This window comes from Gadus morhua, chromosome 22 (assembly GCF_902167405.1).
Source record: "Gadus morhua chromosome 22, gadMor3.0, whole genome shotgun sequence".
Lineage (NCBI taxonomy): Eukaryota > Metazoa > Chordata > Actinopteri > Gadiformes > Gadidae > Gadus > Gadus morhua.
In genome coordinates, this window is record NC_044069.1 from 23,147,827 (window position 1) to 23,167,069 (window position 19,243).

Below are 19,243 nucleotides of genomic sequence, written 5' to 3' on the forward strand. Positions count from 1 at the left end.
TCGTGATGTTATTGCGGAGAACAAAAGGGAGAAACTATGCGGGCCAATGGCATTCTCTCCTCTACTGGGCTTGGCTTCACTAGAGGAATGTCAAACGCGGCTGAGGCGTTTTCTTCCTTGTCCCACACTTCTGAGAAGACAAAAGACACTCGACCGGTGAAAGAATGAACGTTCCCCATTTTTCAAATAGCATAAATTTTAAATTAAATAATATAATTTATTTAAATTCCTTACTGTTTTAAAAACCCCAATGGAAAGGAACCTTATTTCGAAAGTAAAATGCAACACATTACATTTAGACCATATAAATATTTATTCCTTAGTTGAAATAGGCCCAAGTCGTACTTGTCAATTGAAACTACTTCTTTGTTGAGAGTTTGTTTTGTGAGAGGAAGTGAGGTGAAGCCAAGTGGAGAGTGACAGCGGCGTTATGAGGGCTGACGGGCCGCACCCTTCCCTCCGGCACACCGAGTCGCTTCCCAACCCATTAGGATCAGAACACCGCCCCAAAGCTTTCCCGCCCTCATGGGATGAAGGCTGTAGGACCATGTTCGGAATTCACCAGCTCGCCTCAACGACCTCTCTGTACACCTACGGGCTGGGGAGCACAGACGGAACCAGACAGAAGTCATCGTACCTGTTGTGACATCGCTTCATCTCGACTACACACACACACACACACACTTTATTTTAATGAACTACTGATCACCTAGCCGGAAGAAATATATCAAATAAATCTTACCATGGGCAAACATGTCTGGGAATGAAATCATTTGATACAACCACAGGCAGACAGGACGGGGGCACTCACATGAGACACCAGTAGCGGTCAATGGGGTACCAGAGGTTAACTGACCAGGAGGGGTCAATGGGGTACGAGAGGTTAACTGACCGGCCCTGTTATACCATCATGTACATCGTAAACACGAACAGGGATTAGATGTAATGCTGGGAATAGTTTCAGCGCCAAACCACTTTGCCTTTATGCAGAGTCTGTAACATGTATTGCAACGCACAGAGAGTTAATAATAAGATCTGGGTCTTAGGTAGCCAACTTGTCGGCCAGCATGTTTACGCCTCTAGAATTACCAGTCAGCCATTTCAGAAGATATGCAAGTGATTAAGACCGGAGGCCACGACTGAGGAAAGGTGGAAAACTACTCCTGACTGGTAAGGTCCATAACTCTGGGTAACTCTAGGTGAGAAAGTGAGTGACGGAGAGGCTTGTAGTCAAGGATAGCAGCTGGGTCTCTCCGCATGTCATAATGAAACTTTTTGAGACGATAGGATCACACACAAGTTGCAACCAAGTACTTATTACCATTTAGCCACTCGGCAGAGACTTTTATCCAAAGCAAATAATAGCGTTACACTGCTTAATATATTATAAACTGAACCTGCTTTAAATACATTGTTTTAACCTGTGCCAGAAATATGAAGAAGTTTGAACAGTTTGAAGCCTAACCTCACCCTGCCTCACCAGTGTGTCTCGCCACACTGGTTGGGAACCACTGCCCTAGAATATCTAGCCACTGAAAATCAATGAAACAAGTTCAAACAAGTGCCCTCTATACAGAGAGTGAGACTCAACGGGCCAAACCGCCGTCCCCAAGACGAGCAATCTCCATATGACAGCTTGTTGCCTCGGGTTCTGCTCACCCTTCGCCCACACGCCCCTCGGCCCCCCGCTCACCGCGATGATGTCTCTGTAGCCGCGGACGCTACCGACACCGTGCGCTGCCAGGCCTTCATCCGCCTCGCTCTCCTCCTCCTCCTCCGTGGCCTCGTAGCCTTCATCGGGGCAGAGGTCACTGTCCCCGGCGTCCGTGACCTTGGTCATGAGGTCGATGAGCTGCTCCAGTGGAGCGCTGAGCTCCCGCTCCTCGCTGTCCTTCAGGCCGTAGTCCAGGGCCTTATAGATCATGAGTCCCAGCGACTCGATCACCTGCACACACAGACAGACAGACTTAGGTCCTTGTTGGCAGAAACATAAGATTAGGTTGAGTATGTCCACATGCATGGCTTGTCTAAAGTATGAGACACTGAATGTAGTAATATTAAACTGTTCACTTAACTTCATAGTTACTCAATTAACATCTGTAACGTGTGAATAGTAGTGCCTGTAGCATTCTACCACAAAAGATGTTTGTTTAGATGACATGGTACATATATATGTTTTCATCATTGCTTCCTCAGTGAAGGAAGCACTGCCTGGGACAAGCCCTGGGCCTCTGCACCCGTCACCCAACGGTCTGGAGCCCCGTTACAACTTGAGTTCTCAGGCCGAAGTCATTCCCAAGATGGGACAAAACTCTTTTTACCAACGGCCACACAACATTGCCATCCAACTTACGCCATCCACCAACAAGTGGGCCCTTGTAGTTACGACAACGGATGTGATCTCACTTGTAAAGCGAGTGGGGAATGGGGTGTTCACTACAGAGACAGACACACGCCTGTCCACGGCCCTTGGCTATACCTGCAAAACCACTGACTGGGCTTTCATAAGCAACGATACATTAATACGAATTTAGAATTGGGAGCTTAGGTCAAATAGAGGACATGCAGGACATCACATTAGAAAAGATATATCAACATGCAACAAACCTACATCTTAACTTTTATAACTATGCACTAGGGCTGGGCGATATGACGATATCATACCGTGGACGATATGAAAGTGTCTACCGGGAGAGATTTGGCCATATCGTTTATATCGAGAGAGAAAAATAAATAAATAAATAAATAAATAAAATAAAAAAATTATATTGCACTGCACTGACTGAAGCAAGGCAGGTGTGAGACTCACCTGTTAACTTGAAAAAAAATCTCATTTGTATTGAAGAAACAGTTCTATTTTTACCACCAGCTATTTGCACAGCACATAACTTTATTTTATAAGTGTATAATTAGTATTTAAAATATTTGTGTGATGCTGTGATTTTTATTTATATTACACTGCACTGGCTGACAGCCAGGCAGGTGTGAAGCACACCTTTAAAAAAAAATGTTATTTGTATTGAAAAAACAGTTCAATGTTTACAAGATGTTTGCACTATATGACACTGCAGTTAATGACAGATTGTTCGCTACTTACTCCTTTGTAAGCATGGAAATTCAAGTTCAAAATAAAAGAAAAAACTGATCAAATGTGAAGTATGGTTATTTTAAGCCATTTATTATTTTAATTTACTTCAAAAATACCATATCGTGATATATATCCATATCGTGATATAAAATTACTCATATCGTGATATAAGATTTTGTCCATATCGCCCAGCCCTACTATGCACATATTTCCCCTGATATGTGGAGGGCTAGGTTATGCAGGGATGTCATAGAAAGTGCCTGTGAAAACCTCGGAGACCAACTGTGATAAAGGGCTGTACAATAAAACCGTGAACCGTGAGCACTGAGAAGAGTGTGGACAAATACAGCCCCCATGGACCGTGACATTACAGACACTGGGCTGTATTGGACCACACTCTGCTGGGACTCCAACCAGGGCTGTAGTGGAGGGTAAACGCACGTAAACGCCGTTTACGCACCTCTGGAATTTAGGAAATAGCGTTTACGCACCTCTAAATAGCGTTTACGCACCTCAAAGTTCCCTGTGCCTTGTATTCTGCCGTTGGAATAATCGGAAATAAATTCAGCATAATTTTAAAACACCTAAGACAAGGTTTCATATTGTTGAACAAATAAACGCTGTAATCTGAATCATTTTCATCTGCGCTGTAGGCCTATGCTATTATGGTCTGTGACCCTCCAATCAGTGCCTTGCGGCTGCGGCAGCGACACCAATCAGGATCCAGGAAAATATGTAAACAGGAAGTATGTAAACACATGGCCCTGCGCGTTGTGGATTATCATGCCTGCCTACCTGTCATTAATTAGCCATGGATATCAGGCGATTTTTTAAGAGACCTTCGAGTGCTCCCACTCCAACAGATGCCCGAAAAAGGCCTCAAGTACAAAGTAAGACTGAAGATGATCAATTCACATGAGTTGATTTTGTGATTTATAAATCAATTTTACTTGACGAACTATTAAGTGACTCCGAGCATTCAGATTGGCCAATGCGTAGTCATGCTATCCGTGTACTGCCCACCTCAAAATGAGTGAAAGTCAGTCAGAGTTTTACTATCCATATTAAACTCCGGTTTCGGCGTATCAACTTCGCTATAGCTTGGTCGCTATGTTAAAGCCTCAATTTGGAGATGCGAGGTTGGCGGTTGCAGCCGTGGACTCCGCGGCTGAACCGTGGATCAGGCGGATGACGCGACAAAAAAATATATTTTAATTAAATTCGGGCGGTTGGCGGTTAAACCAATAAAAATATAAATATTTATAAATATTTGTATTTTATACATTATAAATATATATATATATTTTTTTTTATTATTTGTTTTCTTTAAAGTTATTTTCCCAGCAAACTGGCCTGTTCCCTAGAGGAGCAGTATGGGGAATCCAAGTAGAAACAACTTGCCCAAAGGTTCAGACTTGATGACAGAAAAAATCTTGAAGGCTATAGGGATTTTAAGGATAACTCAAGCATCATTCCAGAAAACCTTGCACCACTCCTGAATATCGACCATCTCATTCCAGTTAGCACTGCTGAGTGTGAGAGGGGGTTCAGCTTAATGAACATCATAGTGTGCCCCCTGAGATGCAGTCTGCACTTGGTCACAGTGTCGTCCTTGATGTTTATTCAACTGAATGGCCCACCACTAAGCCACCACAAAGTTCAATCCAACACGTATTTGAAGTCCTGGCTGGTGAAGCACAGGGGAGCCATGAACTCCAGAACACGCCCCTGCAAGGCAGGACCTGACGTGGAGGATAAGGAGGCCCTCTGGGTACTACTGTGAAAAGCATGCATACTAATAGGTAGGTGACCTTGGGTGTCTTGAAAGGCGCCTCTAAATTAAATGTATTATTATTATTATTAATACACACACATACACACATGCCATAGATAGATAGTTCTTAATCTACACATACTTTTCTTTACTGTTGAAATTTGAATAACTTGAATAAACTACAAACACATTCATTGACTGTCATTGAATGATTTAATATGACTTTAATTGATAACATAATGGAATATAGCCAGGCTAGCCTTACAGAGTCGCAACACTTTGCGTTGCGTTGTGTCGAGGTCGGTCTGATCAAAAAATTCATAGTTTACCCACCTCTAATTTGACCACTACAGCCCTGACTCCAACAGTACCTTCCTCTCCAACCATGTACTGTATACCGAGGCCTCAGCAGCTAATCATTATCATCGTGAACACAACAGGAATGTTATTGAGAAAGGGAGGCACCCTCGACTTAATGAGTGTAAAGTATTAAAGCATGTGTAAGGTTGCGGAGGACGGGCACTGCGCGTTCAGACACCAACTTGTGTGTGTGACAATCCCGCCCCCGGCCTCCTGAGACGCTGCTTAACTTAACAGACTCACCCCACTGACTCATAAGCTAATGATCACCTGCCCAAAAAGTGTATAGTGATGCCAATCTTATTTCCATGATGAACCTATAAGTCATGTGTAGGCAGACAGCAGGTACAACAGCCAGAGAAAGGAAGTTTCATGTGCTGGGAGCTCATGAGATTCTACTGACACGCTTGGTAGCACACTTGTAGAACAAGGTGCACCATTGGAGTGAGACGCTGAACCCTTTACTGGCAACTGTTTATCTTTAAGAACTGAACAATGTTGCATTACATTTTAAGTTGGAGGTTGATAAAGGTTTGAAGTTGCATGGACGGGTTAAGATCAGGCTTTAGGTTTGTGTTTAAACATCGATAGGCAGTGCCAAGCAGTTTTCTTAATTTGCTCTTGCTGTGACCTCACACATAGCTCACTTGAATTTAAGCAAAAAGTGGAAATTTGTTTACAATTAAATAATAATATTTTCTAAGATGGTTGTAGTGGGGTGTTTTTTTCTATTCTCTACTGATTAAATTTGACAAAAACCTAAATTTACCAAAAACCTAAATTTACCAATCCTTCAATTGAATCTTTCCCTTCATCTATGTTGATGTGTTGGCGGTGTACCAGCCAGCCGGTTTGTTGACGGAACATATGATGTTCAGTCAGAGACTTGGCCGGGCTTACCCAACACAGGACACCCGCATTCCCAAACATTTACAAAACACAACGTGATGAGTCAACTGTGCACAAGGCAAATGTAATAACCTCCGCTCAACACTTACTACAGCTCTAGCTTCTCCCGGCACGTCAGTCTATTAATAGCACTTATCCCAACACATAAAATGTATTCTGAAAACAGTTTGAAGTAACCGTTTCTAGACAGAAAATATCTATTTTCCCCAAGAGAAACAATGAGTGGATTCTACTTCAAATCAAAACACGTCAACCCTTCTTAGAGTTGGCCGCGTGTATAAATTATTCTTGCAGTGGTCACCTGATGGTACCAATGGGAGGATCTCTTTAATTGAATTCTCTTTGATACCATATGTCTAGGCCAGAGCTAATTTAGTCAACATTAAGCTCAACAAACCAAACATAGGCTACTAGAATGGATGTAAAAAGGACATGGATAAATACAAATATTCCACCAAGTAACTTTATTAAAAACCCAAAGTTTATAAAGTGGGCTTTTGACAAAAACCTTGCAAACAGGTAATTTGTAACAACCACAGCGGCCAAAAAGCCAGTAAGAAAAACTGAGTTTGCTCCCACAACGACACTATTTTGGACTGCAGGAGTTCAAATGAATCTGACCTCAAAATATGCTTCTCATTTGCAGAGCAATGCTGGTGAATTCTGCCTGGAATAGGATTTACTATTTCTGTAGAATTTTGTTTGGTATAAATGTGTTACAGATCAAATCCACCCAGTGTACTGATGATGATCTACAAATAGCTTTTTGTTCAAATTAATGAGATCACCATTGAAAAATGGATGAATGAAATCTGCATGAAAGCAGAGCAGACTGCAGTTCAAAAGGTCATCTTCAGAGTTCTGAGGCCAGGCCACTGTTCTCAGGAGGACTGTCGTGGTAGTAGGAGGGGACAGACCAAAGGCATCAGAACACAGACAGTTACACAATCAGGGCTGAATCTACGGAGCACTGCAGGGAAGCAGCACAGACCATCTCTGCCAGCCAGCACCATCCTAACTGGCTCCTCTGAAGCTGCTGGCACAGACCAAGACGACTAGCACTTTTCCCTTCCAGTTGAGAAAACTGCTGTGCAAAATCCCTGTTGCAATTAATGATGTGCACATAAAAAAACAGCTACTGAGGGACTTTCTGAAAGGGTAGCAAAAATACACCAGATGTAACTAAAGAAAATTATCAACTTCATTCATTTTACATTTCAGTAAATTCAACTACAAAGATGTATGGGACAGATTGGTTGAATGGCCTAAACCTACCAGTTAAATGCACAAGAAAACACTAACATACCACAAAAGTTTATTTATATTTATTTTACCACAGCTGTTTCGCGTGAGGCTGCCAACGAACCAACACTGCTACAGAACACAGAACACAGAACACAGCAGGACACAAACCAAATGCTCCTGCTAGCTGTGGCTCTACAAAACAAAACAAGCACCAAGACACGCCTCAATGAGTTGAAGTTGAACTCTTCAAAGTTCGATAACTCCAATTTCCAGGACAAGGTCCAAGAAATATGCTTGTTTATAAGCTAACATTTTAGATAAAAATACTTTCCATATGCCACTGATACATCGGTATACGACTGCTCCAATTAAACTGTCTGAATGTTGCCCTCTACTCACGACACATTTGTTTTAATAGGCCACCCTGAGTGGTTTACCTGCGAAACGGTCAAATCTAACCAGCATTGGCTGGTGGGTTTCATTTTGGGCCCTGGGCATATGTGAAGGACGTAACAGAAACCATGACATATCGTGCAGTTCCCCAAACCATGTTGACAATAGTAATCTATATGGCTTTGTTTCAGTAGATTTGTTTTTTTACACAGTAATAGTTGGTAATATGACATGGGCTGATCAAGTTGCAAGGACATAAAGTACCAAACGCAGCTGCCCTGATACGGAATAAGAAATGCAAATAATATTTGCATTATATTATTATTATCTATACTCACATAGGACACAATAAGATGAGCAAACTAACAGCTATATAATGCTACTTTTTTTTATGATTTCCATAAAAAAGAGCACATAGCAAAAAGCAATGTTTCATGGTTTCTCTGCATTACTTATGAAAGTTGAAATCTGAGCGCCAGTCGTTTTCCTCCCCGAGCCTTAGGGGAGTAGTGATTGAGGGCAGGTTACAACACGTACACACACACCAGAGGGCTGAATGGCTAGGCTAAAGCCGCAAAAAATCAAAAATAACGAGTCTCATTGGCTGACTCATGGCTTCTACCCGCTTTCTTTCCCACTAGGGAGAAAAAGTAAGACTATGGCAAACAGTGGCAGCAGTGAACCTAAAGCTGAGCCCCATTAACGTGACCGGCCATGACAAGCAGGGCAGTTACAGCACTAATGGGATACTGAAAGCATTCTCACCTGAATGTTTGACAATAACTGAGTTAAGCCACCACTGCGTTGACACACTTGAGGAAGATTTGACTTGTTTGTTAAAAATAACTGAGATAAGAGGAGTGTGGAGTTCTAAGCTACTCGATTTATGTCAATTATGACCACGACAATTAATGTTTTCCAAAATATTAACTTACTTCACCTGAATCCTTAAAAAAAAAATAAGTTGAGTTCTACAAATCCCATTCAGAAGCTGAATAAAACAAGATACTAGAAACGAGCCAACAGCGGGAGAAGATAAACACATTTAAATTAAATCCAGAACAGAATGTCATTTTCATGCACCCTCAAGAGAATAACTGGATCCACAGCAGAGGGATTCTGTTCCTGCTCGACAGAAACAGACCAAATACAGGAGGAATACGAGTTAAAGGGAATTTCTACATTTGAAGGAAATACGACGCAACACAGTATTTGAGTCTATCAATCACCAGCCAATGCAAGACAGGCTGCTACAGCTTGATATCACTGTTTGCTTTCCCAAAGAAAGCCAGTCAGGTGAATCGGAGGAGTACTGCCGAAACTCAAAGTGAACTCAAAAACCAAACACACATGACAGAAACCACAGTCAACAACCAGATCATTTTAATTTGACAAAGCTTACTCTGTAGAATTAGACCACGCACTGCAAAACTTCTGGAGCCGAGTTGAAAATAGATGGCCATAGATTCCATGAGGGTGCCTTCATTGCGTGCAACCCTTGGTGCTAGAGATGCAGGTGACAGTCCGGTACAACACTATCATTGGAGTTGTCTGCATGTGTTTGATAGTCGAGGTAGAGAAATGCAGCGAGTTGTACGAACCCAGACATCAATAATTCAAGGACAATTTTCAAAGAAGACAACATTTGCTGGCAATTGGTGTCGTCATTTGGGCTGAAAGAAATAATCTCATATAGCCGAGCACTCTGTAGTTTATTCTACATGGTCCTATATGCCCCTCCGGCCCCTGATGTGAGGCCGCGACATGTTGGTTGATCTGGTAGTACAAAACTCAACGCAACACGACGCAGCGCAACGCATCATGCTCAGTGTCGCTCCCGGCTACAACAAGCATAAAATTAAAGAAAGGCTCCGATATATTGGTAATCTTCCATATTTAACATCTGGGAGCCTTTGGACATCAGGGAAGTGGGCGTTAATGAAAACAAACGTACTGTTAAAATGTATTCTAGTAGACTAATATATGAGATTCTTTGTCATTTATGATGCTTGACTTTGATTGTATTCATAGAATTCACATTACATACACTATATATATACAAACACTTTGAACTTCTGGCCGTCCAGGTTTGGGTATTTAGCGAAATAGTGTAAAGTCAGCTTTAAAAGAACGTGAGGGAAAAGGAATGCTTCTCCTTGAGCAAGCGTAAGTGAAATCCAAAACCGGTTCTACCAGTAGAATGGAGTTAATGGGCAAAGTCATTCTGTGAAATAGTAAACCTTGAGTAATTAGAAACTATAGTCAAACAGAAAATATTAAAGTTAGCAACAACTCACCTCTAACGACGTATGTGCTGAAGTATATAGATCTGTAATGAAGAAAAACACAAGAGTTAATGTAGCAAATATTGAACTTTGTATTGCATCTAAAAAATGGACAAACCTTTAGTAGTATAGTTAACCTTATTTTTAGAAATTATTCATGAACTTTGATCCAACAACACAATGGTAGTGTTGTAGATCAACAAAAAAACTAGTTATTTCGCAATATGCTATTGTGAGATGGCACCCAGAAATTTGTTTGATGGTCATAGCAGGCCTTGAAAAAGGCCTTTTTACTATGATGCAATGCAAGTTAAGACCAAGTATTAACATGTTAAGACCAAGTCTTTACATGCAACTTTTCACTGCATTTAGACCTTCAGGGAGACCATCACAAGGCACATTATTAAAAAATACGAAAATTATTCTGTACCGGCACCGGCTAAAAATAATGGACAATAAAATAGCAGATAGCTTGTTTTTCCAAATCAAATAGTTGTCCGTTTGGTACTTGTATTGGCAATGTAAGCACGCATCTCAGGTCTCTTATTAATGCTTTATAAAAATATGTAATGGTGTAAATACTCTTCAATTATAATGTATAGTATATACATTAAAATTTGTGTGAAATTAATTGATGTTCAAAGAAATTGGAGACATAGACCCAAACTAATCAATCCCATGTTGGCATCGGATAATCATTCAAGAGCGGTCAACACGACGTGGAGAGCGTGAGGAAGCAGATCATATTCTCCTTTTGAAATGATCAGAGTAGGGACATCAGAGGCCCTCAGGCCCAATCACACATAGACATGTCAACGGTCAGGACCATTCGATCAGACCAAAGTCAAGGTCTCTTCCTGACATGGTGTGACTTTGAATGGTTCATATACAACCCCTTCAGAGCCATCAGCACAGTTGATGCATGTTGAATGCTAGTTAGAACTAAATCAAGGCATTATATCCACCCTTAGCCCATCAGAGCTTTAGCCTCGGCAGCAGGATAAGGTCGATCACTGCTGATCTCAAACAAGTGAAGAGCTTTTATAAACACATCGGCGGGTTTGGTTTAACCTCCAGAGTGTATAAAGGGACAGAGTAACCACAGAGACGGGGGAACAACACATTACTTCCCATTTGCTCTGAGAACAACTATTTTCACTCTTGATGGAGGTCCACATTTCTAGAAATATTTTTTTCACGTTTTGGAGGAATTGCCATGGTGTAAATAAATGCTCTGAGCTCATGTGGGCATCGTGAGAAACAGTCATGGACAGTAACGAAGTACAAATAATTCGTTACCGTAACTTTTTAGCGTATCTGTACTTTGCTTGAGTATCAATATTTTGTGAGACTCTCTGCTCAACTGCATTTCGTAGGGGGAAATCTTACTTTTCACTCCACTCCATTCGAAAAACCTATTGTTCCTTTTAACGTTCCTTTCCAAGACATGCATGCTGTGTGTGTTTGTGTGTGTGCCTGCGCGTGCACCCTGCACGGGTGAATGTGATTGTGCGCACGTTTGTGCCTGTCTGCGCTTGGTTTGTGTCCGTCTGCGCACAAGGGTGTTTGTGTGTGACTGTGCGTCTGTCTGTGCATTGCCCCTGCGTCCGAGCGTGCACATTTTGCTGTCAAGTTTGACGTTTATAGCCAACACAGTAATGGAAGAAGCTCCAGATATTGAAATTTAGCCCCCATGACCATATTTAAGCAAACTATTTAAGTAGTGGAAAGGAAGAACGAATCGTTAATTTTTTTGTGCCTTCTCTGTCTGCTTAAGCATACGATTTTCTCTTTCAAGAATTCGCCGTCCAATCTAAAGTAACACATAGAGGTAATTAGGAAAATTTCAAATTATGTCAGTACCAGATATCACAAATATAAATCATTGTAATTAGAGTGGTGTTGGTGGGGTTTCTTTTAACCTTAAATAGTTAAGGACATAGAAAGACATTGGAATTATATTACACCAAATTACATTTGATACTTAAGTACATTTAAACAGAAGTAGTTTTACTCAAGTCAACGTTTAAAAGGGAGTACTTCCACTTTTACTGGAGTAATATTTTACAACTTTTACTCAAGTACATGGTCTGAGAACTTCGTCCACCACTGGTGGGAATCACTTTGCTGAACAGTTTGATGTCATTCCTAACCCCGTTTGGTTTCCAACTGATAGAAAGGGGAAAGATTTATTACTTCCGGAAATGGCAAGTAGAAAATGATAGGTTGGCATACCAAAATTCAACTTAAGAGTTGTCAGATACCACAGCACATTTGTGACTCTTAACGATCCAGAACCTCAGATGTAGGCCGGTTTGCAGCTCAAGGTTTACCCACGTTTGAATGGCACCATTGTTTACTTGAGCCAACGGTCTGCCACTCAGAAGCGCACATTCAAATCAAAAGGCACTTCTGTCGATAATTCAAATGACTTTGTAGAATACACTCAATCCCCATTGAAGGGTTATATTTTATACGATCTATTGAAGAAAAAAAAAAAAACGGCTTAATTAATAGGCTGGTACTTAATCACGGCCGGAGCAGCTGTAGCCCTGTGGCGGTGTCAGCCAGAGGTGGGCCTGTGTGTTATTGTGGTGGGCCAGTTTACTATTGTATGCGTGTTATTGTGGTGGGCATGTTTGTTATTGTATATGTGCTATTGTGGTGGGCCTGTGTGTTGAGACTCATCTCAGCCTCTGTAAACAGATAGCAGAGATAGGCCACATGGATCAGGGACACAGCGCATGGCCCCTGTTCAGGATGCCTCATCTGGGCTGTCGCCTGATCCAGACTGACACGAACGGAGGACCAAACCCCATGACTGAACGCCTTACCTAAACTATCCAGCCATGTAGTAGGCCTGATTATTATTCCTGCATCAGACAAAGGCACGTTTGTTTACCTGAGGTGTCTTGGTGTTGCAGTATCACAGTCCCGTCTCTCTGGATCCGTACGTCCCCAGGTCCGTCGATCCGTCTCTCCCCCTCTCTCCCTGAGGACGCCTCGGCAGACTTTCTCCCTCGCCGTGTGAGAGCCAGGGTCCTGCAGCACTGGTAGCAGACGGCCCATGCCTGCTCCTCGTTGATGGGCTGGCTGTACAACCCGAGGATCTCCTCCAGGGACAGCTCCGCAGCTCCTTCGCCGCTGTCCATGTCGACGTCTCCAGCCTTCACACTGAGATCCCGGAGAAGGGTTGGCGAGATCAACATGCCGTCGTCTGTCCCCGGCCAGTGGGCCATTTTCACGAACTCATCACCGCCAAAACAGGTCAAATCTAATTGGAACCCCCACTATGAAAAAAAAACAGGGATGAAGCTGTACCTGTATAGAAAGCACCGTGGAGCGCGTCTAGACTTCGGCTGGGTGACGTTCACTGATTCCCGTCAGCGAGGAGCGACCAGCGGCTGATTATCAGAGACAGTGTTGCCAGTTTGGGCCATATTTCCTGCAATCTGGCCCAACCTGGCAACACTGATCAGTGACGACCTGGCGGTTCAGGGCGGTCCTAAAGCCCGTCTTGTTTTGCCACTTGTTAAACTCATTGGTTTATGACACAGTTGTCTGGGCACTGTTGCCAGATTGGGTCAGATTTCCCGCCCAATCTGGTGACCCTCTCAGACCCTTCTTTAAACTCATTGGTTTAATTCAATTGAATTCTTTATTGGCATGAGAAATAAAAACGTACATTGCCAAAGAAGGTTAACAACAATGAAGTCAAATATAAAACGTTCAATACAAAATATATATAGGCTATATATTGAATATTACACGATTAAATACTCAATATATAAAAAGTAAAATGTTGGATATTGTACACAGTATTTATTACAATGTGGATGAAGTGTCCAATAGTGCAACCATTGTGAAAAAGTCAGTCCAGTGGTATGAGTGTATGGGGAGTTTGAGGTCCTTCTCTCATCAGGAGACGAATCTGTTGTATTTCTCCCAACACTCCAGATGCAGTTTGTTAGCATCTAGAGTGTCTTTAAAGTCCTTGCATGCCTTTGTAATCCATGGCAAGTGTGTGTTCCTGATGTCTTGATCTGACTTATTTACTCACAAGAATTAACACAAAATAATTAATTAAGCCAAACAAATTAATTTACTTTCAGGTAGGCCTATAACAGTTTAGTATGCCTGTGCTATAAAATAAAAATACAATCCATCCATGAAATATTTATTTATTTTATTTATTTTCATTATTTGAAATCACCAACCTAGACGATACACAATAAACAGAAATAATTGAAAGAAACCAAACATAAACATTTCATTGGTACCAGCTGGATAACCTCATGTATGACTACGCTTTCAGTATGTTGCCTGTTTCTCATCAATGAATAGCTTTCCTTTTGATTGGTGGTCTACCAACTTAACTACTCTGTAGTATGGGAGTCTTTCAGGCCTTGAGTGGTTTGGAGCGCTCTCTATTGGACAATCCTTGTACAACACGTTCCTTGCCTTGTGGCTATAAATCCTGTTAATGAATTCCTGATCATTATTGTAAAACCACTCTCGTAACGACTTTGACATAATATAAACAAAACACATTCTAGTGTAAACTGTTTTTTCCACAGTTTAATGATAATAGTAGTCATAATCAGTTAGAATCAGCTCTGGAAGTAAAGTGTTAAAACATGCAACACTTAGGCTTTACACATGAAATATCATCACAATACATTATGGCAAATAATACAGTACACAATCACTGAACAGAAGATAAAGATTATCTAAAGAGTGCTGACCGGTTACATGTATGATGCCCTGTTTTAGAAGTAAACAGAAAATAGGTTAAATGAGATGAGGCATATAGGCACATGCGGGTGTATATCTCTTGTTTGTTACCTTGCAAAGCCCTGTGGGAAAAATAGAGACCTGAGCCCTAAAGTATGAAGTCATATCTTGACTCCTTTAATACCATTAAACCGTCCAGCCAAATGTAGCAGCAATTACTAAGATCCTCCTCACCAGATGTGTTGTATTTCCACTGACATTGCTGTTTCAGTTGCGACACAGGCCAACACCTCCTTCTGGATAATAAAGTTAGTGGGAAGGCTTCACACAACAGAATGTGGGGGATTGAAATATAAAATGATCATGTCCGCATAGTTGGCCAACCCAACGTAAGGGTGGACACATAAACCTCGCCGGGACTTTCAGCATTGGGCAAGAAAGCATGGTGATAGTAGTAAGAGTCTCTCTCTCTCTCTCTGGAACAAACAGGATGCAGCAATCCCCAATTTTCTGGGTGGAGGCGTGTTGTGGTGGCGTGTCCGGGGACGTGCTGTGGAGGCGTGTCCGGGGACATGTTGTGGAGGCGTGTCCGGGGACGTGTTGTGGAGGCGTGTCCGGGGACGTGTTGTGGAGGCGTGTCCGGGGACGTGTTGTGGAGGCGTGTCCGGGGACGTGTTGTGGAGGCGTGTCCGGGGACGTGTTGTGGAGGCGTGTCCGGGGACGTGTTGTGGAGGCGAGTCCGGGACCAGTGCCTGGCGGTCTTGAGGGTGTACGTGTCGAGCTCTGAGGACTTCATCACGCTCCGTCTTCACCAGGGGGTGCAATCGCTTCACATTGCCTTCGCCCTCTTTCTGACGTGTGGTTAAAAGCCAAATCTTCTTTTCATTCCCCTTTCCTTTCATCTGTCATCACAGGTGGCCTTTCTTGGTCCAACACCTCCACCACCTCCTCCTCCAACACCCCCTCCTGCGACACCTCCTGGACTATCTCCTCCTCCTCCTCCAACACCTCCTCCTCCACCACCTCCTCCTCCAACACCTCCTGGTCCAACACCTCCTGGTCCAACACCTCCTTCTCCTCGATTTCCTCCTGGTCCAACACCTCCCCCTCCAACACCTCCTGGTCTAACGCCGCCTCCTGGTCCAACACCTCCTCCTCCAACACTTCCTGGTCCGAGACCGCCTCCTGGTCCAACACCGCCTCCTGGTCCAACACCTCCTCCTCCAACACTTCCTAGTCCAACACCTCTGCCTCCAACACCTCCTCCTGGTCCAACACCACCTGGTCCAACACCACCTCCTCCAACACTGCCTCCTGGTCCGACACCACCTCCTGGTCCAACACCTCCGGGTCCGACACCTCCTCCTGGTCCAACGGCTCCTCCTGGTCCAACACCGCCTCCTGGTCCAACTCCTCCTCCTGGTCCGACACCTCCTCCTGGTCCGACACCTCCTCCTGGTCCGACACATCCTCCTCCAACATGGACTGGCTTCGCCTCTTCGGAGGAGCTGTTGGCCTCCTTACACGCTCTGTGTTTGGTGTCCCTGGTCGTGTGCTGTGTGGGAGAGAGACAAAGACACACACAAAATGTCTTAGAGGTTGATCTTACACATGTTTTTAAAATACATTTGCATTCAGGCGTTTAGCAGATACCTCAATCGAAGCAACATGCAACTGCTACACAACAAAATAAATAAACACTGTACTGGCCTTCTGTGTGTGTGTGTGTGTGTGTGTGTGTGTGTGTGTGTGTGTGTGTGTGTGTGTGTGTGTGTGTGTGTGTGTGTGTGTGTGTGTGTGTGTGTGTGTGTGTTCTACCTCAGTGATGGAGCGCCTGGCTCTCCTCTGGTGGCCAGGACCACTGGAGGCCAGGGCTTGCTTTCCGCACTGGGTCCCGGTGGTCACCATCCTCTTCTCCCGCAGACCTCCACCCTCCACACCCTTAGCTGCACGGAGGTGGTGGGTCACAAATGGATGTAGGGAGATGACAACACTGAAATGGAATCTGGCACTGAAACCGCACATAGAGCTTTAGCAGAAGGCCATGGTCTGGCAGGACATGTCAGGATGAGACAGGAGTTGAGGTCCAAACGGGCTGCGGTCCAACCTGAGTGGCTCTGAGGTGTGAAATGTTCGTGGAATAAAGTGTTCATCTTAGGGAGCTGACTTTGGTCAAAACACACACGCACACACACGCACACACACGCGCACACACACACACAGACACACACAGACAGACAGACAGACAGACAGACAGACAGACAGACAGACAGACAGACAGAGACACACACACACACACACACACACACACACACACACACACACACACACACACACACACACACAAACACATCATTCAGTCCATAAAGAATGCAATGCGTTGTCGCTATTCGGTTATGATGGCGTTCAAACAAAGGCTGTGACAGTAGGCTACGTACTGTGTATCGCAGGAACAGGGCTCTCCACGTCGGTGTTGGTGAGCCATGTCGATTCGGTCTCCCTGGTCCAGCTCTCATTGTACCTCGGCTCGATAATCGCGTCAGCCCGGCTTCCTCCACAACCCATCGAGATGTCATCCGCGGCAGGTGTTTCAGTGCACTGACACAATACAACGAACAATAATCTACCCTTGGCTAAGAAGGGCCAGAGCATCCCGCACACAAAAAATATATCATTCAGCGCAGTCTTCTTGGAGTGATGCGGTTCCTAGAGGAGCCGCTGCCTTCCGCGCTCCGAGTTGCTGTCAGGCGCTCATTATAGCGGCGTCCCTGCGTCATCGGAGGCGCGGAGCATCTCAACCAGGGGTTACCGACCCCCGGTCCGTGGACCCGTTAGAACCGGGCCTTGAAATATTTCCAGTAAAAACTAAAATTATTATTATTATAAAAAAATATACTTTGCCTATTACGAGTCATGTTATTTCCTCCAACACATAGACTCCATAATTATACATATTGGTAGTGGATAAAAGGGAAACATTTTGTGATTTGTTCTGAAAGTTTAAATATTGGTATATTCAATTCATACAATTAGCTTTTGTGTTTCCACCAAGTTCATTATGCAACTAAACCACTGTAAATTAAGCACTGTAAACGCACTGTCTTACCACTAGGGTGATATCAGCTAAATTGGGCCACTTTTTGGTAAATCCCTTGGGACAATAATTACACAATACCATTTATGCCTCTTCAATGTGTTTTTTTATGATTAATAATGACTGTTTCTGATAAATTTGTGTTAAAATTATGTAATAAATATAACTAGAATTGCAATCCCTGAAGGTATTGCGGTGTGAATGCTAACGCTGAAATGCTCCGCTCTACTGCTGAAGCTGCACGTTGAAGAATCGTTACAATGAATCTAGGACATTTGCTGAACATTTTGAATGTAGAATGAAGTCTGTAGAATGAACTATGAATGAGTTGAATGGTTTTGAAGTCATACTGCTAAAGTCTGCTGACGCTGAAATGCTCCGCTCTACTGCTGAAGCTGCATGTTGAATCAATACCCTGAATCTAGGAAATCTGCTGAACATTTTGAAGGTAGAATGAAGCCTGTAGAATGAAGACGCTGAATCTAGGAAATCTGATGAACATTTTGAAGGTAGAATGAAGCCTGTAGAATCAATACCCTGAATCTAGGAAATCTGCTGAACATTTTGAAGGTAGAATGAAGCCATTAGAATGAAGACGCTGAATCTAGGAAATCTGATGAACATTTTGAAGGTAGAATGAAGTCTGTAGAATGAAGACACTGAATCTAAGAAATCTGATGAACATTTTGAAGGTAAAATGGAGTCTGTAGAATGAAGACACTGAATCTAGGAAATATAATAATTACGAATGAATGGGACTGAACAATTGAATGATTCTGAATTTAGAAGAACTGAAGCTAAATTGAATTAACAAATCTGAAGCTGAATGTTGAATCAATACACTGAATCCAGGAAATCTGCTGAACCTTTTGAATGTAGATTGAAGTCTGTAGAATGAATTATGAATGAGTTGAAGGGTTCTGAAGTAATACTGCTAAAGTCTGCTGACGCTAAAATGCTCCACTCTGCTGCTGAAGCTGAATGTTGAATCAATACCCTGAATCTAGGAAATCTGTTGAACATTTTGAAGGTAGAATGAAGTCTGTAGAATGAAGACACTGAATCTAGGAATTATAATAATTACGATTGAATGGGACTGAACAATTGAATGATTCTGAATTTAGAAGAACTGAAGCTAAATTGAATTAACAAATGAATATTAAGACTGAAAAGTTTGGAAATGTTGAATAATGCGCACAAGATGTGAGGTTGCAATAAGCTTGTACCTACAGAAATAGCTCCCTCACACTCAGTTGATTACTTGAGTTGCTACGACATGCTCCACCATGTAAACCTTTGAGTCAAACCATTTGTAATGCCCACGTACCTCTTGGTTAATCAGACATGATACATTTTTTTAG

At 42.9% G+C, this 19,243-nt stretch overlaps 2 protein-coding genes across 7 annotated transcripts in view; both read right to left on the reverse strand.

The window, feature by feature from the left end:
- The window catches only part of spire1a (spire-type actin nucleation factor 1a), a 29,171-nt gene extending 15,695 nt beyond the window's left edge, over positions 1-13,476 (reverse strand). For 2 of the 6 annotated variants that reach the window (XM_030347324.1, XM_030347323.1), the window contains exons 1-3: positions 12,957-13,476; positions 10,067-10,098; positions 1,694-1,945 (exon numbers count right to left, since the gene is read on the reverse strand). In XM_030347324.1, the coding sequence (XP_030203184.1) occupies positions 1,694-1,945; positions 10,067-10,098; positions 12,957-13,293 (621 nt within the window). In that variant the 5' untranslated portion in view covers positions 13,294-13,476. The remainder of the gene's footprint in view (positions 1-1,693; positions 1,946-10,066; positions 10,099-12,956) is intronic. The other 4 variants (XM_030347325.1, XM_030347326.1, XM_030347327.1 and 1 more) reach the window with 3 other exon arrangements.
- A 754-nt stretch (positions 13,477-14,230) lies between these two features.
- Positions 14,231-17,544, reverse strand: si:ch211-215i13.3 (glycine-rich cell wall structural protein 1). Its single transcript, XM_030347331.1, has 3 exons — positions 17,227-17,544; positions 16,607-16,734; positions 14,231-16,343 (listed from the first exon to the last, which is right to left on the reverse strand). The coding sequence occupies exons 1-3, from the start codon at positions 17,438-17,440 to the stop codon at positions 15,687-15,689; spliced, it is 999 nt and encodes a 332-aa protein (XP_030203191.1). The 5' UTR covers positions 17,441-17,544; the 3' UTR covers positions 14,231-15,686.
- Positions 17,545-19,243: the final 1,699 nt, after the last annotated feature.